Source organism: Dromaius novaehollandiae, chromosome Z (genome assembly GCF_036370855.1).
Source record: "Dromaius novaehollandiae isolate bDroNov1 chromosome Z, bDroNov1.hap1, whole genome shotgun sequence".
In the NCBI taxonomy this organism is placed as follows: domain Eukaryota; kingdom Metazoa; phylum Chordata; class Aves; order Casuariiformes; family Dromaiidae; genus Dromaius; species Dromaius novaehollandiae.
This window is the reverse complement of record NC_088132.1, coordinates 5045472-5071948: the sequence shown is the minus strand read 5'-3', so window position 1 is coordinate 5071948 and position 26477 is coordinate 5045472. Positions and strand designations below refer to the sequence as shown.

The following is a 26477-nucleotide window of genomic DNA, read 5'->3' as shown; positions in this document are numbered from 1 at the left end:
CTGCAAATAACAGTAAGTTGTTTACTGGAAAAGCTGGATGCTAAAAATAAGTGGATTTTATACCTGAGCCATTTGGAGAAGCTGGACACAACCCAGTCTTTTGTATTTTTAAAAAGATCAATGAGATGTTTTAAATACTAAGTTGTAGAACAAGAAGTAAATCTCACAAAGTACTAGTTCTTAACTAAAGTTTGCATTTTTTCCTCTTTAGGAACTGGTTGTTCAACAGCAGGAACTGGATGCACTGAATGTAAAGGAGGAGTCTCTAAGAGCTGTATGTATGACAACAACTGGTCATCATACCAATCTTTCTGATCCCTAATGACAAAAACAATAAAACTTACAGTAGAAAAAAATCTTTTTCAGATACTGTAGGATCATGCTGTAGAATGTAAAGGCAAAGCCTCTTCTCTCTGTTTCCGCCAACAACTTAAAATGAGTTGTGGGTAGAGGTTATTTTTGCCAGATGTCGTGTACAAAGTTTGATACAATGAGGTTTCCTAGTTTTAGTTACTCATGTGATTGTCAAATGTTCTATTTGACATTTGACTTACTAGGAATTATTCTCTGAAGATAAATATGAAATTATCATTCACAGGCTTCTTAAGGAGTTGTGAGACCTAATTTCTATGATTTCAACTTTTTGCTATGTGTGAGAATGATTTTATGTTCCACATTCCATTTCAAAAGGAACTGACATTTCGAACACAAAATGGTAACTGACTGAGATATTTTTTTTCTGTCACAAACATACATAAACACACATTTCTAACATACTGTCACTTTGCTAGAATGAGGAAAAGTGTCTTACATTGGGTCTCTTATGGAAAAATGGATCAATGGGCTAAAACATACAGTCATGTACATCTTCAGGAAGGATTGTTTTTGAATGTTAGTAGACATTTTTTGTAGTCCTTTTGAACACTGGGTATAATTGGTGATCTAGAAACAGTGAAGAAAATTTACTCAGAAAATTTACTTGAAGATGAATTCATAAAGCAAGAAATAGCTGAATGGACATGCCATTCCAGAAAATGCAGTGATGAGATTATAGACTGTAAGGATGGGGTTTTTTTATACAGTTTTCTTGGTACGGTTTGTAACGAATAAGCCTTTCTTTCAATATATAAATAAATGTTGCTCAACAAAAGCATAATTTCTGCAATGTTCTTGCCAAGTAGTAACTGCAGCTGAATAGCTGTTTGTTTTTCTGAATAGGAAATAGCACACTCCCAGGTAAAACAGGAGGCTGTGAAGTTGTATGAAAAGCTCCATGAGCTTGAGGAACATCGAAATCAAATGATTACTGAGGACAAGAACATGGGTTCTCCACAGGAGGAAAGAGAGAGATTACTAAAGCAGGCAAGAACCTGAAATGATTTCATTTAAAGCATTCTCTGTTTTGGTATTATAAGGGATGATAATATTTGAAAATATTTGGTTTTCAATCTTGCCCTTATTTGTTCTCTCAGATGCACAAAACAGCTGAAACTCACTACAGTTAATGCTTTCGCTGGAAGGGTTGATTCTGGTTCAGCCAAAAAAAAACTGGCAGTAAGCTTTTCAATTAGGTGACCTATTCCAATTTGTCAGTCATGTTGGAATAAGAAAATTAAGTTGGTCCTATGTAACAGTTCTGTGACATGAGTCCAGATGGAGTCCTTTTGGGGTGGTGAGCAGATGTACTAATTCAGGAGTAATTTTGTTTGTTTGCATGGGCCCACACTGTGTTGCCCAGCAATCCATATATACTATACAAGTTGCTGGACTGAAAACACTGTTGACTGTGTTCAAGTTTTAAGTACATATTGAGAAAGAAAGAGAGCATTTGGAAGAGATAACACTATTAAAAATCACTTTCTTCAGTGAAGAACTGTTGCAGAACAATGTGAAAGCAAGCTTGTGATTTTCTATGCTGAGTTGCTATTTGCTGTATTAATTTGTAAATGTTATTTCTTATGTTAAGAAAGTTATTATACATTTGTATAGGTTAAAGAAGATAATCAAGAAATAGCAAGCATGGAAAGACAGTGAGTACTGCCTGCCATTGTATCAAATTGTTGCTACAAATTACATTCATCTCCTAAAGACAGATAGGTGAATTCCATCACATATTTCTATGGACATTTAAATCATCACATTTTCTAGCTTCATCTGGTGCTAACCCTCCACAGAGAACAGAATATATCCTTCTGTTTCAGCTACATCCATTCACAAACCAAGAATTGTTGGCCTTATTGATGTAGATAGATTCATGTCAATATACTGAATGAAAAATGGAAAAGTGTGAAGTTTGAGTACACATATTCCATTGTGCCAGCACATCTGTGGGGACTGTAACCTCTGATTAAAAGATATTGGCTAACGACTGGAAGGTGATAATAATTAATTTGCCATAGCAGTTTTCTTAGTGAATACCTAGAATACTGAGATAATAAGTTTGAGCTGGCAGGAGTATTTAAATAATTTTTAATGTGATAGACCATTTTTGTGTCATTCCTAAATAATTCATTAATTTCCAGATAAAAGGGTTTTATCAGGTGTATTAGCCTTTGTAAACTCAGCTGGTTGAAGAATCATTGTAAATGTAGCTGATGTGCTCAGGTGGCATCTTTTTATTTTAGATTGTTTTCAGAAAGCATTTCCAAACTTCTAGAATCTTCATATATAAGCATATTTGATATACATTATCCAATCTGGATGAACATGCATAGATCAAAGTGGTCTGTAACACCTAGTTTCAAGTGGAATAGCAGTCAGAAGATAGGTAACTAAATTAAGAACGAGGTTTCCTCCTGGAGTTTTTTTTTATTTTTATTATCCTTTATTATCCCTATGTATACATTTTAAGCCAAACCACTATGTCCCTTTGGAACAACAATTTCTGGTTTATTATGTCAGGAAGGAAAAATACATTGGTAAACCACTAGAACACAATTCGTTGTTATGAGGGTTATAAGGCCAGACAAATCGAGAAAAGTTGTTTTTTCTGTGTTTTGAGAAAATTATTTTTTCACAGATTAAAGTACATAAGTCTTCTTGTCTTAATATGTTTTTTTGATGGGCATAGTTTAACATTTTGCTAACTTTGGAAAATAAACCCCTCTATCTTATATACCCCAAACCAAAATTTAAACACAGTAGTGTTCCTTCAACTCTGCTGTTTCTTTTAAAAGATCACTAGAAATGAGTAATTGTTCAGCTGGACTGTTCAGATCTGCATAATAGGATGCTTCCTATTCGTATGAACATGCCTTACGAAGATAAATTGTTAATAGTATTGACATAAACTTCTGTAAGGTAGAAAAACACATTCACACTTAAGAGTTATTCATCTGCAACATCCATAAACTTTAGCTTACATTACACTGCACTCACATTTTGAAGTGTTTAGTTGTTTTGTTTTGTCACAATCTAAATCTAATGAAGTTGCTTACTAAAAGTTCAATTCTAAAGAGCAACTGAGTATTCCTTCCTGACTCATGGGTAACACATCTTCCTGAGGATTGCTAGAAGCTCTGGTTAATGTCGTAATAAATAGTGCTATATTATGAGGGGGAATAAAGTAACACAATATGATTTTGAGTCTTCTGATTTTTCTTTCTTTACCGAAAAAAAAATGGGTAATTCCTGAAATCTCCTGGAAAAAAATTTGCACACTTTTAAACAATATTTCCAGCTATGATCATTTGATCATTTTTAACTGCATTGATATCTTTTGATTGGCTAATAACTTACTTAAAAGAATTCTTGATAAGAAACAATAACAGTTCATTGTATTTGAGAGTTTACAGAAAATTGTTTTTCAGGTATTTTCATTTCCCAATTTGTTCGATTATGCCATATAGTGTTCTACTGGGAAATTTCTTAACTAGTTTTAGTGAATATATAGATAATTTTACTTTAAAACAGTTTCTTGTTAATAGTTCGCCAATTATGTTGTACTTCTGCAAAGCTATGTAAGAACCAGCAGAGGGACTAATTGAGGAAGATAAGACCAAATACTGATGATTCATAAAGGAAGTGTTTTTAATAAAAGAGCAATAGTATTTAGTAGGTACAGGAATTAAAGTGACTAGTGATTTACGTATACCTGTTATAATAACAGTAATCTTCCTAATATTATTTTGTTATTGATAAACTTAGACTTGCTATTTTTATTCTGAACTTTCTCTTCATTGCTCTCGAAAAATATAAATATTTTACAACTTTTTAACTTCAGTTTTCATTGTCTATTATTAGGCTAACAGAAGTAAAGGAAAAGACAAACCATTTTAGAAAAGTCATTCAACGCCTTGATATGGATCTGGAGGATCATCAAGGTAATGTCATTAGAGTTTTAGCAGACTACATAAAACAGACAGGAAAAAAACACTTTCTCCTTGAATGTGAGAATTTGCAAGTACCCATTCTCAGATTTCGGTTTCATCAGATTTGTACTGATAAATAAAAATAGTATATAAATAGTACAGCTGTCTAGTTTTCTGTCCCAATTTTATTTTCAGGACTCCTTGAGAAATAGAAGTCCTTCATACTGGCAGCATTGTAGACCCAGATCAGCTTTAGAAAAGCTTTTATTTATTTTACCTTTTATATGATCTGAAATATTATCAGTGAATGTAGAAGTGGGAATGTTTACTGATAATAATAACGATTAAAGCAGACAGAATTCAATTCTATTATCATCTTTCTTTGACATTTCTTGTGTTGATAACTGTGAATTTCTTCAAAGTGGAAAAATGTTTCTGAAATTGACCTTAAACAAATCCTTAATATTTTTATTTCTCTTCTTGTTTCTTTATTTACAAACTATTCCATATTTCTGCAGGTATTTCATTATTTTTTGTGGAAGTAATCTATTAAATTAAATCTGTTTTATTAGCTCTCTTGTTTCCAGATAATATAACTCCCAAGTCTACTATTTTGCTTGTATTTTTCCTTTTCATTTACTTTGCAACTTTTTTTTGTATCTCTGGAGAAACGCAGAAGGTAAGAAATGAGTTGCTTTTTGTAGTTTAAACTTAGGTTTAGATACACAGTCGTTTGCTGCTAGTCCTTCCTTACATCTGTGCTGCTTTCACCATTTTAGAAAAAGACCTCTGTTGAAAAGCAGTGTTTGAAGCACATGCAGGAGAACAGCACATGCTCTCTGTCAACAAGTGAGGAACAATCAGAATATGCAGAAAAAAGCCACACCATGAACTTACCTAGAAGTCTGCATTGAATCAGAGTTTGTTTGTCACTGTGGTATAGGAGAAAATAATTTTTAAGGCACATCTATTACGAACTGCGGGTGGATCCAGCTCATAAATGGGTTCTCTTTGTCCTTTTACTTTTGCAATAGAAGAGAGAGGGCACAGTCAAAGGCCTTTTCTTATGCCTACAAAAGTTGCAATATGTTGGAGTGAGAGACGATCTTCTTTCTGTGTTTGGCTGAACTGCTGCCGAGGTGTTCATAGATACCCAGAGTCAAAGGGCAGCTTCTTTAATGCGATGCTTTAACTGTCTGCTGATGCTGACATTGGGCTGCCCTGCATTAGTTGTATTCATTTGAATTTTCTTTTACCCATTTTATGCAGAATGAATGTGTGCCTACAACACTTAACATATTTATGAAATCTGATTAACGTGCCTAACTTGATTGTGTACGTGAGTGCTTTCCGTAACAATATGAAGAACAAACTGAATCATTTTATAAAGACCTTTCTCAAATCAGTAGCAGAAATAATAATTCTGCTATGCTCAGGAACACTTCTGGACTTCTCTTCTGCACTTGTTTATGAATCTATTGAATCAATATGGTTCTTAACAGGAGAAGGTGGCCAACACGTACTTGTGAGTTGAAAGCAGGTCTTATGCTAGATTGCATAATATGATCAGCAATTGGGCCTGTCCTGTGGGAATCTGTGGCCATGCTGAAATCCAGTCTGTGGATTGTCAAGTTTTTAGTGGGACCTGTCCTAAGGGCAGAAGTGAAGTAGTGCTATCCTGGAGAATTATGAAAATGAGCAGTGATTTTTCACACTGATTCAGACACAGAAGAAATAATGTGTGTACCAAATAATATTCCCTAAGGAAGTGACGTGAATTTTTCAATTACTTTCTGATAAACAGTTGGTATAATATAGAGAGAATAAGCAAGGTATCTGTAAGGATTAGCTTTTTGCACAGAAAGCTAATCTCCCAAAGCTCCCTCTCTAGTGAATAAAGAGAATATGCAAGAGGGCCATTCATACTTCTGCTTTAATTCAGCATCTCAGGGAGTCCTTCAGATTCCCACTGTCCTCCCTGTTCCAACATGAACTTATTTCTGGCTTGGTATTTAAATTTTACATCATAAAGCATTCACACAGTTTCAATGCCTAATTTCTTTTTAGGTAGATTTAAGTAAAAATAACCTGTGGAAAAAAGTTACAACTAATCATTTTTTTGAATGTTTCAACATGAATATTTCAGTACTAGGAACAGTATTCAAAAGGAAATATCAAAAATAAACAGATCATAAATAGAAACTTTTTAGTTTCAGTTACAAATATCTGAAGAAGTAAATCACACATCAAGTTATGGCATGTAATTCATGTATTAGAAGTTACCCTTAAATGATTAGTCAAAATGGAAATAAACTCATAGTAAAATAGACCTAACACTTTATAAACTACATGAATGGTTAAAGTATTCATAAAGTAATGCCAGTTTTCAAAGAGCACTTCTCTATAAAGACTTTTAAAAGGTTTCAGTCTTTAATTCAAATAGCTATTTCTTTAAACACTTGAGAGATCATGTAGCTCCCTATTTCACAACTCACTGTAATTAGACTTTTTAAGAGTAGAGCAGATTTTGAGTTGTTAAGTACTGAAGATCTGCCTTGCAAAATGAAAGCAAGGAAAAGAGCTACAGCTGCAAGGAAGCTGAAGCAAAATCACAGTCCCCTCAGGGCCCCTTGGTGTTCTTATTGTTTGTATGTACTAGATAAAAAGGAAAACAAGGAGGATGTGGAAATAAAAAGACATGGAGAAAATATGCTTACTCTGTTAAATGCATTTATTCTTTTTCTTTGCATTCCTTAAAGTTAGAAGCATATGCTGAAATTTAATCAATCACCAAGACTCGAACAATTAAAGAAGAGATGTTCACAACTTAAGATTATTGCATTTAAAGATGGACTGAATTGTATACTGTATGGTATTCATTACTCCTAACACCACTGTAAAGAATGTGCTGGAGATCTACTCTTAAGCATAATTGTAGAAAGCTTTCTTTGCCGTTTGTTTCCTATTCCATTGCTTGTACAGTTTTCCAGCTTATTTCCATGTGAATGGCACATTGTTGCTTACTAGCTGCATATCCTTCTAAAAGTATATTAAGCTATAGGAAAGAGCCCTTGAAATGGTTGAACAGAATTGCAGAAAGTTTTAACTAACTATAGTACCCAAACACATGAATGCACTCTTTCTATATTGTAATCACTTGACTTCAGAAAAATTCTAGCAACTTTCTTTGTTCAAACAGAAAAATTCCAATGATATCCTTTTTGCGAATGCTATTAGAGTAGTGTTTATCCCCCACTTATTTATTAAAAATCCTAACCTCTAAACGTTCTAAAATTACACTGAAGTTGATTTATTAATAATTATGTTTCTTACATAAAAGTGTGTATAGCTTATAGTCAATTGAAATGACTGTGATAAATGACATGGAATGCATCCTGTAGTTTGTAGGCACGCAGAATTTTAATTTTTAAAACTGACATTTTGCCTACCTGAAGGATTCTAGGACTGAGTTGATATAAAGTCAGATCAATGTTACATCTCTTGCAGGAGAGGAAAATTGGAAATACAAGGAACTGAAGAAGAGAGAAGAAAGCATGGACAGTAAGTTGTCTAATATACATTAATTAAGCCTAATTCCACTAAGACAGAGGTTTTCTTGGATTGTTAAAACGCAGTTAATATAGAGGTGAAAAGAACTGATGTGTTGATCATCGTGTAAAGTTTCCGTGATCTGATTTAGGTTTATATCAGAACAAGGTAATTGATATTTTAGGACTTACAGGATATTCAAAGGTATTTGGAGCACCTTTCATGGCTTTTCATCAAAGATTAAGGGTTTTAGGAGCACAGCTGTATTTTATGAAAGGAATATTGAAATTAATTTTAGAATGTTTTTAAATAAAAGATAAATAAAACTAGCTGGTCAGGTCTAATAAAACCAAAACTTTAAAATGAGCAAGCATAGAGACCACATAATCCTTTAAAATTGAAGTTCCTTATATTTATTTATTAAAGATGAGTACTACCTAAGTTATCTTCCATATTGAAAGGTTTTCATAGAGGTCTCAGCAGCAGTTAATAGAGGATGAAAACAGAACTATTTTAAAAATACATCTTATGGCTAGTACACTATAATAGGAAGTTTACAAGAAGTGTCGATCTGTCACTCAGCAAAAGGGGAAAATGATCAATAAATAGTGCCAAGAAGGTTGATATATATAACACCTTTTTTAAAGTGTTCACTAAAAATGTTGACTGTAATTTAATGGCTAACACAATAACAAAAATAAAGTCTTATCTGAGAGTAAGAAGAGATGAATGAGAATACTTAGAGACTCTATGTATTTTCAAATTACCTGATTTCGTGACCTTCATCAGAGAGCAGTGAAGCAGTTCCAATGCTGTTTGAAGTTATCCTTGAGAGATTTGAGAGAACATGCAAGGATCTTGAAGATAGGAAAAGAAGAACCAGAGAATTACAGGCCGGTCAGCTTAGTATCAATTTCCAGAAAGATTCTGGAACAAATAATCAACCAAAAGAATTGTAAACCTTACAGAAACATGAAGATGAGGAAAGCTTGCATTAATTTGTCAAGAACAAGCAACTAATTTACTTCTGTGACAGAAAAATAATATAGAACAAGGAGAAGCAGCAGATGACTTGTATGCTGACATGAGTATATCTTCTACTGCTGTCTCATGTGATGTTTGTAGAAGCAGGCTAGGGAAACATGGTCCCTTATTAACCTGTTAAGCATTTCATGGAAAAATCAGTAATTATAAAGTATACAGTGTCAAAATGGAAGGATGTGTTGAGTGGAGTGTTGCAATCTGTGTGGGGTATTTTATTAACCTGTTGGATGATGGGAGAGAGAGTAAATATATAATTTGGCACAAAACACCCTGCATACGAAAAGCTGAAAGCATGTTGGAGGGCAGGGTTAGAATTTAAAATAATTACGACATTAAAAATGATGTAGAAAAAATTCAAAAATGGTAAATGTAAGTTTTTACACTTAGGCAGGAGTAGTCAACAGCAAAAAGAAATAACAGAGAACAGTTCATGAGGCACAGCTCTACAGAATGGGCTCTCATGGTTATAGGCAAAGACAAAGTGAACATGACTCAGCAATATCACACCAATGTGGAAGAGAAAATACCACAGTGGGAGTTGCACACAGAAGTGTAATTTGTCAGACACTTACTCATCAAACAATGGAATTGATTGTATGGGGAGGTTATTGTGTTTTTATCATGAGCTGTCTATTACAAGACAGGCTATAGAAGGGTATAGGTAAACCCTGAATTAATAGCATACACACAGTTGTTTTTGTTTTGCCTTCCATTCCATTTTTCTGATTCTGTGAACTACATACCACTCAGATAAGACAAGGTGTCTCAAACAGGTATGATAAATAGGAAAGAGATTTTCTTGCAGGAAAACAATGAGATGTAAATATAGACCTTACCTAATGTTTTTAAAGAAATTCGAAGAAGGTCAAAAATATGAAAATGTCCATAATGCCCAAGGAGAATGAAATACTGAAATCATATAGATACAGTTCTGAGGTCCTAATTTCACAATTTTAGGCTCAATTTTATAAAATGATGTATTTGTGCATGTAAAGTGATTTGGTTTTGTTCAGTGAAGAATTACTATCTATTAAAGTTCACAGGATGTCTTTTTTTAAATGAATATGTGAAAGTATTTCCCTCCCCCACTGCTTTTATTTCTTTTCTCTGCCTTTCCTACCTGTGTGCTTTGCAAGATTAGTATCCCAGCATCCCTGGAAGCATATAAGTAGGTCAATCAAGAAAGATTGCAGTCAACTACTTAAAACAAAATGCATGCCTCTATTTTCTTGTGATAAGATGCATCAAAGGCCATGGCATTATCTGATATGTTGAAAAGAAGTGACTCAACCCCAATGAGAGAGATTAGTGAAGCCTTGGCTCACTGTTAGAATACTAAACAGTTAAATGAGATTCAAAGTTTTGTGTTAGGTTATGAGTGATTCAACTTATACAAATGACCTATTCAATTTTTTAAGCAAAAAAAATTCGAATATTTATAATACAAACTATGAAGTGAGAATTCCAGTATGTTTGTTTCCTGTACAGCCTTTCCCTGTGCTACTGTACTCAGATATTTTCTTAGTAAAGAAAATCCCTATCTAGTTATATTTCACAGCAGTAGATGGTATGAAAAGTACATTAAGTGTGCTTTGGGGAAGGAGCTCTTTCTGAAGCTTTCATTCTTGCTCCTCTTATTAAAGTATAGTTGTGCTGTCTTTAAAATAGAATAAGATGAGTTCATTCTGAACGAAAAGAACATCACAGAGAAAATGAAACTTCTGCTTCTACTGCCACCTTCATTTGCAGCCTGGGTGCTGGAGAAAAACAGACTCGGCAATGATCTTATCCAGCACTCTGGACTTGTCTTGCTTTTATCAATGCAGGCTGTCTAAGCTTCGTTTTTAGCTACGTTTCTGGTTGCTAGTTCACAGCAGTGTTGGAAAAAGATAAACCTTTTTACATACTTGTCAAGCACTGTTCTGCAGTCATTAGTCAATGTGAGGTAGACCAAAAGGTTATTTTGACTTTCTGAGCCAACTAAATCTGCATCAGAACTAGTCATTGCTTTTAGCAGATCAGCTATGCACATTGCAGACATGTTGTGTACAACCATTGATCTCTAATAATCCCAGATGTCTTTCATCCTGAAATCTCTGCCTCAGAGATACTGTTCTGAGTATTACTGTCCACTTACTCCAATAATACACACTTTTGCCTCTGAAAATCTAAGAAGCTGTACTCTGTGAAAGCTTCTCAGGTAACTCTTTCATGGACAGCTTTGCAGATAAGTCGGTCAGCTATTCCAATAGATTTCTTGTCCATAAATATTTTTATTAGAAATGAATTTAAAAATCAGAGATCTTTGAAAAATAGTGAAAGCTCTATGATCATCTTTTTGCTCATTCCTTCTGTGAATGAGAGATTTGTCAGTATTTCCATTAAATAGTCCCTCCTGTCTTCTTTATTTTTTCCCAAATAATCCATCTTGAATTTACTTATTCCTCAAAGAAGCACTTCTCCCCATTTTAATCCAATTAGGAAGTGTATAACCTCTTAAGTTACCTCTTAAGTGCTTCCATGTATATGAGCCATATTCCAGGAGGAGAGCCAGCAGCTAAGGGATGATCATAATTTCTTGCCATGAGTGGAATCTTCATTGACCTCTGACATTTGTGATGTGTCCAGCACCTTTCTTCAGCAGTGTATCTGTCACCAAGAATTCAATTCATTATGCTTAGGGCGCAAATACAGAGTGCATAGCACCAACCAGCTGTCTTGTCAGATACTTACTAGAATGAATGCAAAAGTACAGAGATAAGACAGCAGAAAAGTAGAAAAGGGAAATTATATGGTTACAAAGAGGTGATATTGGGTGGTTATCAGTCTCAGAACCCAAGCAGTGTTTAGGATTTAGTTCAAGCTATTAGAGATAGTGAAGTTAGCTGTTTCCTTTATTTGGTAGCCTGGTTTGGTAACTTTCAGAAAAATGAAGACCAACAGCTGCTGGGACAAACATTCAGAAGGGGTGATGATGACGAAGCTCTTTCCTTTCCCGTTGAATGGCAGCTCCTAAACCATATCCAAGAGAGTGGCCACTTCATTGCATTAATCAATCAAATACATGTCTCTGGAAAATTTTTCATGTCTGTCATTCCAACCCATAACTTGACAGGTTTCAAGGTCTCTACCACCAGGCTTTTAAATAAACTATGTTGCAGTCTGTCTGAAATTTTACACTTTATCAATTTAATAGTTTTAGCTAAGAACCACCAGAGCTTCTGCTGTGCCCATATAAACAGCAGCCTCTTTTATCTTGTTTGTTGATCTCTAGATTTTCTTGAGACTTTTGAAGAGGTGAAGAACCAGGAATTAGAACGTAAGGCCCAAACAGAAACCAACATTATTGCACTCTTGGAGCACTCAAGTAGGGTAAGTACATTTCCTTCCTGCTGTGATAAATTAGGAATTTAGAAACACAGAACAGGGAACAGAAGGGAAGATGGTGTTTATGTATTATCTATCTAGTACATATTTACATAATAAACTTTAAGAAGATTAAAGAGATACTATGTACAGTTGTAAGAAAAAAGGGATTTATTTAATTTCTCATTATTTCTAGGGAAAACATTTTGAAAATTAGATGGCCAAAATAAAGGAAACGACTGTATCATTGCTATAAGTCATCATCCTCATTATAATGAACAGCATTACATTCATACTAAAACATTTCAGAATACTACAAATAAAACTATTGTTTTTGCAATAGTTTGTTTATACAAAATCTGCAAATCTCATTTCATGGGTATGCTGTGATCCCTGTTAGGGTAACTGACAGTATTCCAGTTATCCTTCTGATCTATTAAAATTAGGTCTGGAATACCCTGCTGTGTAATATTTAACATAAACACTTGAAGTATTGTTCGCATGTGCAGTCTTTGTCATTTTTTGCTCTTACAAAATATTTTCCCTTTTAACATTTTTGGTTCCCATAGACTTTTTTTTTTTGGCATAAAAATGTTTCAGCAGAGTAATGTTTTGACTGAGTCATCATTTTAATGGTCTCTTACACTATTTCAATATGATATAGTATATATTATGTAATGATACAGAATCACAAAGGATAGCTGAAGTTGGATGGCACCTGTTGAGATTATCTGGACCCCCTGCACAAGCAGGGTCAGGTAGAGCAGGTTACCCAGGGCTGTGTCCAGGCAGTTTTGGAATATCCCCAAGGGTAGAGACTCCACAATCTCTCTGAGAACATGTTCCAGTGTTTGATCACCTGCACAGTAAAGAAGTGTTTTCTCATGTTCAGATGGAATTTCCTGTGTTTCAGTTTGTGCCCATTGCCTCTCGTCCTGTCACTGGGCACCACCAAGAAGATTCTGGCCCCATCCTCTTGATACCCTCCTATTGGACATTTATAAACATTGATAAGATCCCCTTAGAGCCTTCCCTTCTCAAAGCTGAACAGTCTCAGCTCGCTCAGCCTCTGCTCATATGACAGATGCTCCAGTCCCTTAATTCTCTTTGTGGCCCTTTGCGGAACTCACTGCAGTATGTCCATGTCTTTCCTGTACTTAGGAGCCCAGCCTGGACACAGGACTCCAGGTGACACTGTAGACGAGACGGATATGGCAGCACAGTTTATCACAATTTGTTCATCTTCACTGGCATGTCAGTACATCTTCTACCAAATTACATTCAAATCATTTCACACTATTGACAATATTTTCAATCTTTGTTCTAGAAAAGCCAAATAATAGATAATGTACTAGGAGAGTTTTTTTCTTATGTATCAGTTTGCATTCATAGTTTCAAAGGTACAAAACATTTCATTATTGTTATTGGTAACGTACAGAATGTGAATCGTATGAAACAAATTTCATCTGTTACCAATCAAGAGCTGAAGATTATGCAGGAAGATCTCACTTTCAAATCAACTGAAATGCAGAAATCACAGAGCACTGCTAAGAATCTGAGTACAGGTGAGATGAGCAATGAATTTTCAAATTCATTCCTTTAAAAAATTTAAATTCCTTTAAAAAATTAAAATTGCATGGGTTGTTATGCTAATAACAAAACACAACCTCAGTGATCTCCGAACATTAAAATATAGTGTCAAGTTGACCGTTCGAAACTACTGTGAATAACAAGTTATATATATTCCTGATAAGTATTTCCCTCACTATTATGAATAAATGATTAGCTTGCTTGCACAGATATATATTATACAAATATATTTTAACACAGAGGTGTAATGTTCACTGAGCTAGAAATTTGATTTTATTAATATTCACTTCAAAATAAAAGTTACAATTTTAAAATAATGTTTAGTAAACAGAAGCAGAGCGCTGCACAGTTAACTAACCATATATTATTTGTAAATATAGTTCTTAGTATCACTAACCGTTTGTGCTTCTCTAAAAGGGTGTGTTCCACATGACAGTAACTGACAGCTACGGTGTAAATAGTCCTAAGGATTAAATTCTCGGTCTCGATTCTGCAAAGTAAATATCCATGTAAGCTTCATTTTGAGAATGCTCAAACACTTAAAATTGAGTCTAAGAATCTGCAGTATCTTGCCTGTAATTCCAAAAAGCAGACAATATTTTTCTTTTGTTTCCGTAACAGGTATCTATTTATTTTTTTACTTGCACTGTTTATAATGGAATTGTTCACGTAATTCTAAACCTTTGCTGGTATCATTATTGGTTCAGCAAGCTTTTCCTTCTTTGTATGACTGAAAGGAAGGGGCAGGAATGAAGGACCATAAATCTTTTTGTTAGAACACTATTATGTGCTGTACTTCATAGTAATTTTCAAAGTAGGAGCCTATATTGTGACTTTGAAGTAGGTATGTGCAAATAAGCAGTTATTACGCAGAAAAATACTATTGAAATTAATTGTTCTGTTAGCAGTTGAATGCTTTGTGTTTGCTTACTGGTTTGCAAATGTGCATTTTGCAGTTATAACTTAGTTTAAAAAGCTAGATTATACTTTACAAGTTCAAATATGATTTTTTGTTCTTTTGTATGAGCATTAATTCTTACTATTTTACAGTATAAGAAGGTACTCGAAGCACACTGCGCTGTAGAGACATTATTGAAAGATGTAGCTCTTTCTTGGCAAGGGGAGAGGAGGAAGTTACAGTATATAATTTTCAGCAGATAATTGAAATGATTCATAAGTAAAATTCCTAAAGCTAGGAGTCACAGGTACTGTGATAAACAACTTTAGGTTCTTCCAAAAATACAGCAAATATTTAATTTCCACAGTTGAAGTACTTTCTAGCCCTTGAATTATATCTCAGTCATCTTCAGGATTCTTATATTGTGATTAAAATCTGGATTTCCATAATTTTTTGCCATAATAATGGTGTGTAAACTCCACCAGGATAGCCCTTTAAAACAAAAAACAAAAAAGAAAAGGAAACTATGAAGAGTAAACAAAAGTGCTGATGGCATAGTTTCCCAGAAACATTTCCCTGGGTCACAGCAGTTTGGTCTCAGAGTTTGCTACTGTGTACACACTGCCTGCTAGATGCTGCGACTTCATGGCATATCAGAAGGAACTGGGCTGCATCCTCTTCCTGTCTCTTCCCCTAGAGAAGTTTTGGATTTATTTGTTTATTTATTTGTTTTTCTTTGTGGCTATTGCTGGGTGAGGAGAAAATTCCAGTTTCTTCCCTTTTCTCTAGAAAGTGTGACTGGATAGGAATAGCTCATTTCTGTCTCACTGTAGTTTTTATCAGAATATGGATAGAAGAGTCAAAAAATCTTTTCTGGTATTTTGGCTTATGTATTATTTTTAAATAATAATAATATTAATGTTAGAATAACAATAATATTAAAGCAAAAATGCTGTGATAAAGTATAAATCTCTATGAAAATTGAAAGTTGTTTTTGCAGCCATTTCCCACTCAATTTATTTTTTTTTTAATTGTAGAATTTTGTTGTTCATTGTTTTTAATGCTAAAGACCTAATTTATCAAGGTTCTTGATTGTTCTCTTGAAACTGTAGTGCTGTAGGAACACAAGTAGTAGAGCCCTGGTCTGTTCAGTCCTGTTTTAGGATCTGGCATTGGCCAATACCAGCCACTTCAGAGTGAAATTATGGGTGGTTACAAAATACTCAGATCACAAGGAAAGTGTCGTCTTAAGCTGTTTATGAACACAGGCTGCCTAAACATTGAAACACAAGTATGTAACTCAGTTCCAAACCTTGTATTTTTATATCCTTCCTTTTACAGGTATGGAAATTTGTAATGTCTTTATAAATGCTCTTTACACATGCAGACCTTTTTAAGTCTTAACCTTATGGAAAGGTGTTCCACAGAATAATTACATGTTGTACACAAAAATATTTGCTTATATTTTTTTGGGGAGATTCCTAAAGAAATCACCAAACTATAATAAGTCAAAAATGTTAATGAACACCAATATTTCATTCTGAAAAACGAATATGTGGCATAAATGCACAAGAAAAGAGATAAGTACCAAAATGTTGGTATGACAGGGTCATGATCACATAGGATTTTCCCAAATAATTCCACGAAAGAAACCACATCTGCATTTTCTGGAAAGCTGAGTTCTCTCTCTCTCTCTCAGTCTCTCTCTCTCTGTCATACACACACACACATATGCGTATCCACTCCGTTCTACCCTGAAGATCTCTACTGCCATGATTAGCCTGGGGGGAAAAATTCTGCATCTCAGTGCAAACCTGAGTGTGTGAGTAAAATATACTGGTTTTGCCCTGAGAAGTTCCTTTGTGCATTCTTGTCATTTCCAATAGCCCACTTGTTATTTTAGAGTATAGAAAGAAACCTCATGAACCAAATCATGCACTGGAAATGCATTATTTGAATCATTCTTCTCAGTCATATACAGCTGCGAAATATAAGGTTATTTAGCCAAGTGTTTAAATATTCAAGATTATGTTGAAAATATAAAAATGAGAAGACCCAGAAAACTATCCGTAGGTGTTTTTTTTCCTTTTTTTTTCTTTTACAGAGTCAGTGTTTAGAGAAAAATTTGCTATAGATTTACTCTCATAAAACCAAAACTTAACATAAAAAGCAACTGAAGTAAAAAAAGGTGATATTAGAAATCTAACAAGAATAAATTTATTCCTCATCTACATTATTTCAGTCAGCATTTTGTAAAGGATTACTGCTGCTTGAAAACTTGAAATTGACTGATAGTATAAACAACCCCAACAATAGAAATGCCACACTGTATTGTATGAAATCACCATGTATTTGCATTATTCTTCACTTATGGATTATAACACAGTACTTGTAATATAGGTGTCTGACAGATGGGGACCTTGTGAAGGAGATTGAGAAGTTCTCTTCATTCACATTAACATTTTCATGTATGCCAAAGTTAGAAAGAGATGCAGAAGTTGTTTGTATTGCTTTCATGAAGCATGAATCTTTATAAACTGGGTAATGTATTATAACATAAAAAGTATTGTTATTTAGAGATTGTGTATTTTGTGATCTAGAGAGTCAAAGACTGCAGATGGATCTGCAGAAGATGGAACTCTTAGAGGGCAAGATGGTTGATGAACTGGCTTCTCTTAAAGACAAAATTGAACAAACCGAAAAGGACTTGGAGATCTATAACAATCTGCCAGCTCTGAAAGCAGCAGGAGAAGAGAAGAAAAAGGTAATAACAGGAATGAAACCTACAATTATACAGAAGATCTGTTTTTTGTGTGTTTTTTCAGGACTTAGTATAGAGGAATCCAGGTCTATGAATGGGAATTATGTCTGGTAGTTGAAAACTGGCTTGCACAGCAGTGCAGGTGAATCCAAATGTTGTTTATATATATGACTTAATACCTGGGCACATGTGCCAGGCTATCAGTTGGGTACTTTTCTATAACCTCCTTCTGCAAAATTTTCCACTTGCTTTACTGACCCATCTGGCCTTTTCTGCTGTAACTTAAACTACCCATAAGCTGGAATTTAGCAGTCTAAATCTAATCACAGAACCCAAACAAAAAAAAATCCATCATGCATGTCCTTAATTTGCTCTAAGACAGACTCCTTCTAGAGCACTTATTTGGCACGTGATAAATTTCCCACAAATTCTTAACATCAGATTTCCCACTTGTGTGATATAGTAAGGTCTGGGCTGCTACTTGGCCATAACTATTGAATATTATCTTTGGGTTAGATAATGCATTGTTAGAGAAATGCTTTTTGGGTTCTTTAGGTATATGGTAATGTTCAAAGAGGAAGAAAGAGAAGCATCTTGAGAGTGGTATTGGAATAATTTATGTTTAGCCTGCAGAAAATGGATGAACTAATCCATTAATCTTTCTGTGTTTTTTTTTCCCAACTAGAAACTCCAAGATGACAAAGAAAAATTGACAAAACGTACCTGTGCTTTCAAGAAAATAATGGAACACTTGAATACAGAGTATGAGACTCTAAAAAGACAGCTGCAGGACAATGAGACTCATTCTCAGGTATTGCTCAACATACATATTATCTGTTGAGTTGTTGCTGTCCTGGCTGAGTTGTTGCTGTCCTGGTTTCACTCTTCTCACATACATGAAGAACTGTTTGGACTGAATCAGTTAATTCCTTCTGAGTGAGTTTTCAAAGTTATGTGGTGTAAGTGCATATATATCCAAATTTTCTACATTTAAATAAAAGTTAATGCCACGCAAATCAATTTATTTTTACTTTTGGATTTCAAAATTACTGAGTGCAGGTCTTTTTGAGCTTAAAAATTGTAAAAATCCTTTGTTTAAATGTTTGCTTTAATTGTGCTCAGAACTGTCCCTCTTTTTGACTTCAATCTTGTTGGAGTTGCTTAAGAAGTTTTGAGGACCAACTAAGAAAGAAACTACAGAAAAAAACCCTCACTACTAATTAGATAAGATCACTTTTGCTTTTAAATTAGTGGTGATAAGTTCTTGCTTTGCAACCTGTGTCATAATTTCTTTTCTCCTTTTTCAATTCTTTCTCTTTATATAGACCAGTGAAGTTTTAGGGTTCGTTTGGGCTTTTTTAAGCCCACATAACGTTGGTATAAGTGTATATTTACATGTACATTTCAAGAGTGAATCAGGAGGGTAGATGCTGATAAAGTCTAGAGCAGCATTGATTCTTGTAGGATAATACATTGCTGTTGGCAACAGAACTTCCCAAGCATAGAAGAATGTATGCACAGAGGGAAGCTTGAAATAAGCTGGAACAACAGAGAGTGGGAATTGATTCATTTCTTTTCTCATTTTCTCATTTTATTGTTTGAGGTTGTTGAGATCTTTGTCCCTTATGTTCGAACGATTGCTTTTTCTAATTCAGTTACAAAGTGAAGGTGATATTTGTACTTGTTTAAGATAACTTTCTTCTGGAGTGAACTTTATGGATTAGAAGACTGAGAGCATGTGTGCATACTTTTGAATGAGGTACATACACACTCATAGCATATGATTATTGTGGAATAACTGAGACAATGATATAAATCTCCAAAGACTCAAGCCAAAGTCTGTAAGTCTTTGGACTTACATAGAGATTATGTAAGTCAGACAGCCAATCAGTGTTAAGATATTTGCATAACAATGCTAAAAGTTTTTATATAGTGGTAACTGTATTGCATTTATTCATTTCATTAAGCTGTGGCAGTTCTACTTCAGTGTCACAAAAAGGATTTTTTTCTTTGCTATTTATGTAATCCTTTTAAAAGCATAGTGTGAAAAAAATATGGTCTTGAAATACCTGATTAGCTGACATACCCAAAACATTTTGAAATGCAGAGAGAGTGTGCATCAGGTACACAACACAGGTAAGTGTTAAGTGATTGAAAACAATGATTTTATAAGCAATTAACTGTATGAGGTGTGGCCTTCAAGGAGTTACTATAAAAAAAGCACTGACTATTTCCTTTGGCCTATTTTGCAAACTATTTTAAATCTAAGCACTTTTACTAGCTGCACATAGCAACATCCACAACGAATGCAGTAAAAATCATAATTGATCAGAAATATCTCATCATGCACATAAATGGCAGCCATATTTGCCATGAACCAATACACTAGGTAACTGATTCTCCACTATAAAATGTATTTTGTCTAAAGCAGCAAGTATTGTCATATCTTCTGGTTTAAGAATAAGCTTTTAAGTAAATATAACAATATTATTCTAAAATATTACTGTAGTTTCCATTGGAAATTTAGTTTCAGAATGATTTTCTTTTATATTTAAAAATAACATCTACGTATCTTGAAATACAAAATCCTGAACAGTAGCATCAGAAGAACAATTTAATGTTATAAAATTGTATTGTGAGGAAGCAGCCATCGATATAATGTCCACATTAGTTTCCTGTTGATGCTGAAAAAATTGAAGAGGTGCCAACACTTAACCCACACTCCTACAATCTTCTCGCTGCAGCTCTGTTCTTATCACAGCTTCTGGCATCAGACAGGAAACTTAACTATGGCAGTAAGGAAGTTTCTTCTGTATAGCTGAGAGTCCAGGCCAGTGTCAGGAAATACTGTATCTTTGGTGATTTTAAGTCTTACTGATTTTAAGAAGAGATCACTTAAATGATAGAAGTATAATGAGAATCATATCTCCCTCCAGTGTTTATCTTTTTATCTCTGAGGTGCTTACAAGTTTCCCTACCTGACAAAAATCTCAAATACTCATCTTTTTTTTGTCCATGTATCATTGCAGTTACGTGAAGTATTTTTACATACACAGCAAAAAAGTAGCTACATGAAATGATAAGTTATGTATGAATTGATTGTTGACAGCTTTAAAAATGGCTTTCTCAGTATTTATGGTTTCTAGTTTTCATGTGGAATAACCTAGACCTTACCAGGCAATAGAATGCAAAGTACTGAAATAAGAGTTTGGGAAGATTTGTTATATTAGGTAGGTGTGTAGTAATCATTTTCATTTTTGGCTCTTATTAAAGTCTCTTTTTATGTTTTCAGCTTACAAATTTGGAGAGGAAGTGGCAGCACCATGAGCAAAATAACTTTATGATGAAGGAATGTATCCTTTTATTTAAGAAATACAGTAAAATTCTCACACTGTAGTAATTGAGGAAGAAGTCTATTTCCTCCACCAGAATAAGACAGGACAGAATGGGGAGCTGGAGACAGGGGAGGAGGGGGAAAAGCAATGCTTTGCAAATAACAGTTTAACCTAGTAGGTATTACATGCAATGAAACTTGCTTCTCTAGTCTGAAACAATTTTAATGGGTCTTAAAGCATAGGATTTGTCTTTGCAGTCCAGAGTTTTTACTGTTGATTCAGTTTTGCTGTTAGGTTTCATATCTATTCAAAGATTTCCTTTATGTCTGTCCGTTCTTACCTCAAATTATCCAGCAAGAGTAGTATTGTTTGAAAATTTATATAGTATGGTGACTTTGCCTGATATTTTGCAGTTGCAAAACACAATAAATATCAACCATGAAAAAGTAAACAATATATTTTATGCATTCTTATATATTTCTTGTTAAATAAAAGAGGAATTGTATATTAGAGAGAAAAATTTGGGATAAATCTAGTCATATATGACAAGGAGAGTCTTTAGCTGCAGAATCTACGGGGATGGGGGAACTGTGATGTTGCTTTCTCATTATATGGTGCTAACTGAAGAGGTGCTTTCCACTATCTCCCCCACTAATCCTAAAAGACCTTCCAAACTGCCAGCAAAATCTTTTTGGCTGCAGATGACTTTCATAAGATACCTTTTCAAATTAACAGAAGCAATGAGGTTTTTAGAGTTGATGATTCTTCTTATCTTGTACTATTTACCATAATTATTGTAGAGATCCGAGTAGGACATAGTTGTACCTTTATTTTATTTTCCAAGACTACGAATGCACTGCAGTAAATTCCGCACTTTAAGATGATCAAGGAGACAAAAATAGTGAAATATCAAAGATGCCTAAAATTACTTTTTATAATTATAGCACAAATATGTCAGAAAAGTAACAGCAAAGCTAGACCATATTCACAACCCTAGACCAATGCTGTGTGTCAGGTAATGAACAATGCTAGGTGCCTCAGAAAAAGACAAAGATATATTTCAGGCAATTCTATAATACTCTAGCATCAGAAAAAAAAACTGAATATAGCATGTGCCTAAAACATTATTTTTTTCAAGTACCAAATATCACAATTCTCTTGTTTTATAATGTTCTAATCCTTAAAAAAAACTAATGAATGTCTTGGACAAAGGAATATTCCTTTAGTAGTAGTGAACTTCTTTGATTTGTGTGTGTTTATGTATATGCACATGTGTACGTATATGTATTTTTTTAAATTTTTCAGAATATTATGGGGAAATAATAAGCTACTAAAAGTCTAATAGAATGAAGTAATTCCAGTGAAATAACCTATTCTTTTTTTTGCTTGAAAAAGAATCAACAATTCATGTTTGGATTATTGTTTGTATATGCCTTTTCAGGTTTCCACCAGAAGACTTACCACCCTATGACATGATGTATATTTGACCTCTGGGCATCCTACTGTTCTTCCTTTTTTACTGATATGAAACCTTCTGGTAAGCTCCAGCTTACCTCCACATGACTGAGGTCACTCCTTAATAGATCTTAGGGCTCACTAGGAAGTTCAAGAAGAGCCTGCGACATTAAAGAAATAGATTTAGAGCCATCTGTGCTATGAAGAAGGCTTTACAGGAATATTTTATTAAGTCAAGAATGTTACTCTTTCTAATGGGAAAAAAAAGACCCTCTAAAAAAACACAGGAGGAAAAAATGATGATCACAGTACTAAAAGCTCCTCCTGGTTTGCTGTGATGTATCACCTATCCGAGTGCAGATACTTATGCAGAATTTTTTGTCTGCTTGGGCTGGTGAAAAGAAATGGTACAGTTTTCTTGGGCTGGGATTTTTGTAGCCTGAGTTCTTGAGTACACAGACATACAGCCTTAAATAGCTGGAGTGCTTTGGAATGGTTTTATTTATGTGACAATGGGCAGAGTCTTTCTGAGGGATCTGAAGAGGCAATACACATAGAAACAAAAGTTACTTGGTATGTAGTCTCTTTTTGTCATGCTCGGCATGATTTGACAACTAGTAGATTAGTGCAGATCTTTTAGATTGAATTAGAGTTTTTCCATTATTTGCAACCCTTGACAGTTTTTGCAGAAGGAAATTTATTGTAATATGGTTCCCTTGTGATCTCTAATTATGGCAATAGTTATATTGTCAGTTTGTTTCCTTAATTCTTTTAATCAGTCATAGCAACAAAAAGTCAGGAGAGTGACTACCAGCCAATAATGAAGAATGTGAGAAAGCTGATCACAGAATATAACAAAGCTCTCATAGACTCTTTACAGAACACCAAGAACTGAGCCCAGGAGCTTCCTTCTTGTTCAGTGGACCAATAACGAGAGATGTGCACAAGTAGCATGGAAAGCTGAGCTACCAAGCTTATTCACGCTCCAGTAATGCAACAGGTGCTGTTAAAAGTGTTTTTCCAGGTTTATAAAAATTAAAGGTTTTAATAATATTCCTTATTTTAGAAATGTTAATTGTTAATAAATATTAAGAAACCTTTAGAAATGAATTGAATGTATATTTCATACTAGATATAAAACCATAAGAAAATATCACTTAGGTCCATTGCTGGATTTGTAGTCAGGGGTGCAGTTTCAGTCTGCTTTACACAATGACTTTGTGTAATTGTCTTGTAGTCCTATTCCTACAGAAGAGAACGGAAGTTTTCCCAGGAAAAGGACTGTCTGGGCTTTTATACACATTGATCTTGAATGAAAGTGTATAATAAAATAAATGGTTTTTCTGCTAGCGTGTATAAGCATACCTTCTCTAATTTAAACAGCAGTTTATAACAATGAAGGACAACATCTAAGGACAACAAGCACCTCTTAAATTAGAACTCTTTCATGTTATAAAATCTCACTGCAAAAATAAACATATTTTAAGAAATGTATCAATGAATTTTCAATTTCTAAGGGAGAACTGATTAATTTCTGGAGCATTGTCTTATTTTATATGTTTTTAATGTGATTGTAAGGACAGAACTGCAATAAAAATGTAATGAAACACATAGCTAGTACTGACTTTGTGCACTGCTTTTTAGTTTTGTAGTAGTCACCAATAAAAAGTAAAAAGTAAAATCATTTATATTTTCTGCATTTTTTCCCCTCAGGTTTCAAGCTGCAGTGTCATATGGACCTGTACTTTGAGAAAAGTGCATGGAATAGATCATTCAATGTAGAACAAAAACAGGACTGATACAGAAGTATCAGTGTCCTTTATCATAAAGAAATGTCAAATAACACTGAAATAAAACAAAACTTCCTTGTATATTTATTTCTGTCACATTCTACCAGTAATTATAAACTCTGTGTTGATATTTCCTTAACCTTATATATTGTAAGCTAGTCCTGGTCAGTGAGAAAAAAAGTATAGCAGACTATAGCTGGGAATCCTAGCCAGACAGTAATCTAGTCTTTTATATGTGTTTAAAAAAAAAGAAAAAAAAAGAAAAAAAAAGACATGAAACGAGCAGTAGAGAGTGGATTTGTAGTTGCTCTACTACCTTGAAAAAGTCTTTCCAAAAAAGCAGACTACTGGTTTCACTGTATAAAATTTGAGTAGACAGAGGATTTGAAAATATGCATTGTTTGTTAAAATATAAATTACGTATTTTTATCTCTGTTTCTCCAGATCCGTGGTTGTCATTTTGAATATGTAGGAAAAATGTGTACAACAGTATATTGCAGATTCTTGCAGGGAGCACTGTTTCCAAATTCAGTTCAGTAAGTGCTATTGCTCTCTATATTTATGTGTATATAACATTTAGAGGTGATGGAACAGGATTTCTATAAACCCAAGTCTGTTGTCTAGGGAAAATTCCCACTAATGTCTCTTCCTTCTTCTCAGAGTTTTAGCTATTCCAGAGAGAGCCCATTATTTGCTGAAATGAAGCTGAAGTCTAATATTCTCACCACTTGGACCATTCATTAACCAGTGAGATTGTCTCCTGAATACAACTCATGCTACAGTAACATGTTTTAATGAACAATGGAAAGAAACTGCAAACTCAATAAAGAGTGCTTTACTTTACTTTCCTACTCACTCAGGGCAAGGGATGGCTTTGTTCCTTGGCACTGATTCTGTGAGATAGCATAGAAAAGATTTGTTGTGTTCTCCAGGAGATGTGTGTAATAAAAACACTCTCTCCAGCACTCTACTCTTATTCCTGTTATATTGATGGTCTCCAGATTACCTGTTTTTGCCTGAGAACCTCTTCAGCCACTCCTTGTTTTAACAGTTCATCCTCATCATCCTGGATCATGGTCCCATTATTCTTGGCTGAAAAGAACCTCATGGAATCTAAATGGTGAGCTGCAAAGCTGGTATTTAATCTTCTTCTAGGAGATTTGTGTACTTACTAACATGCGACTCTCAGTTGTGAGCTGAGTAATTTGTGTCCATATCTAGCTCCTGAAGTCTGAGATCTAATACCCTTTCTTTAACCTTCTTTATAATTTTTCTAGCCAAGTTTAAGTATTGAACACATGCGTGGAATAAACATTTGTTTTACTGAAGGTCCAGTGTGTATATCAAGACACCAATTCAATAGCACAGGTCTTTGTACCCAGGCATTTTTTTTTCTATTTTATGCAATGCTTTCAAACTGAGAGGGCACAAATTAATTGGCAGCATATACACCGAGCAGAAAAATGTGACACTGTTTCATGATGTCAGGCACTGCAAATCACCCAGAACACTAGGTCCACTAGTACTGGGCTGTCATTATAACTCCAGCCTGCATCCCACTTCATTGACACACTGCATGGAAATAAGCATTTCAGTTTCAGAATCTTTAGCCAGAAGGTCCATTATTTCTACGTTGTGTTTTTGCTTTGTGTGAGGATGAGTATAGGAGTTATTGCTATTCCCAGCTCATGAACTGACTGCACTGCACTGATCTTCTCTCCATACTCCAGGATATCACAATATCTCCAGGCAAGCTGTATATCTGCTGCAGGAGTCTGTGTCTGTGTCTATGTCTGTGTGTGTAAGGGGGGGAAGGGAGGGAAGGAGTCAGACTTGAATACTTCCACAACAGCAATGAATACAGGTTGAATACCGGACAGTAGGTGGCAATTCCAGCCAGGGCAATGTTGCCAGGTTAATCACTGGGAAAGGGAACTGAATTATTCCCAAACTAGTATCTTTTTTTTTTTTTCCTTCCTCAGTAAAAAGGAAGGAAGCTATTAAGCATTTTGCAACTGCAGAGATGATCTAAATTCAAATCCCAGCTTTTAGCCAACATTCGTTGGGATTGGCAGAAGTTTGGAGCAGAGGAAGAAGTGTTGCTTGCCATTACTTATGGTCTAGACTGCAGATTCTCATTCAAGGAAGGAGGGCTAACTAGATGATATATCAAACATGTAAAATGGAGGAAGCCTTCCACATTAAAAAAAAAAAAAAAAAAAAAAAAAAAAAAAAAAAAAGCCAGGATGTAAAATGACCTGCCTGTTTTCTTTTTGTAAAACTAACTGCTTGAAAGCTATATTCATTAAAAGTGGCTGAGCTCGTTTCCTTTGTCAGCGCTATCTTTGGATCAGGCCCAATGTTTCTGCTGTGGCGTAA

The 26477-nt window shown here is 34.5% G+C and overlaps 1 protein-coding gene across 3 annotated transcripts in view; it reads left to right on the top strand.

Annotated features, from left to right (window-relative positions):
* Positions 1 to 25426, top strand: part of IFT74 (intraflagellar transport 74) — a 43339-nt gene extending 17913 nt beyond the window's left edge. The window contains exons 10-22 of one of the 3 annotated variants that reach the window (XR_010386331.1): positions 212 to 274; positions 1219 to 1362; positions 1990 to 2030; positions 4243 to 4322; positions 7818 to 7871; positions 12178 to 12275; positions 13708 to 13834; positions 17358 to 17521; positions 18204 to 18329; positions 20811 to 20871; positions 23088 to 23308; positions 24022 to 24634; positions 24759 to 25426. Coding sequence is in view for 1 of the 3 variants with exons in the window: in XM_026115796.2 (XP_025971581.1) it covers positions 212 to 274; positions 1219 to 1362; positions 1990 to 2030; positions 4243 to 4322; positions 7818 to 7871; positions 12178 to 12275; positions 13708 to 13834; positions 17358 to 17521; positions 18204 to 18329; positions 20811 to 20871; positions 23088 to 23203 (1074 nt within the window). In the remaining 2 variants the exon portion in view is untranslated. Of the gene's footprint in view, positions 1 to 211; positions 275 to 1218; positions 1363 to 1989; positions 2031 to 4242; positions 4323 to 7817; positions 7872 to 12177; positions 12276 to 13707; positions 13835 to 17357; positions 17522 to 18203; positions 18330 to 20810; positions 20872 to 23087; positions 23922 to 24021 lie in introns of those variants that run through there. The other 2 variants (XR_003261575.2, XM_026115796.2) reach the window with 2 other exon arrangements.
* Positions 25427 to 26477: the final 1051 nt, after the last annotated feature.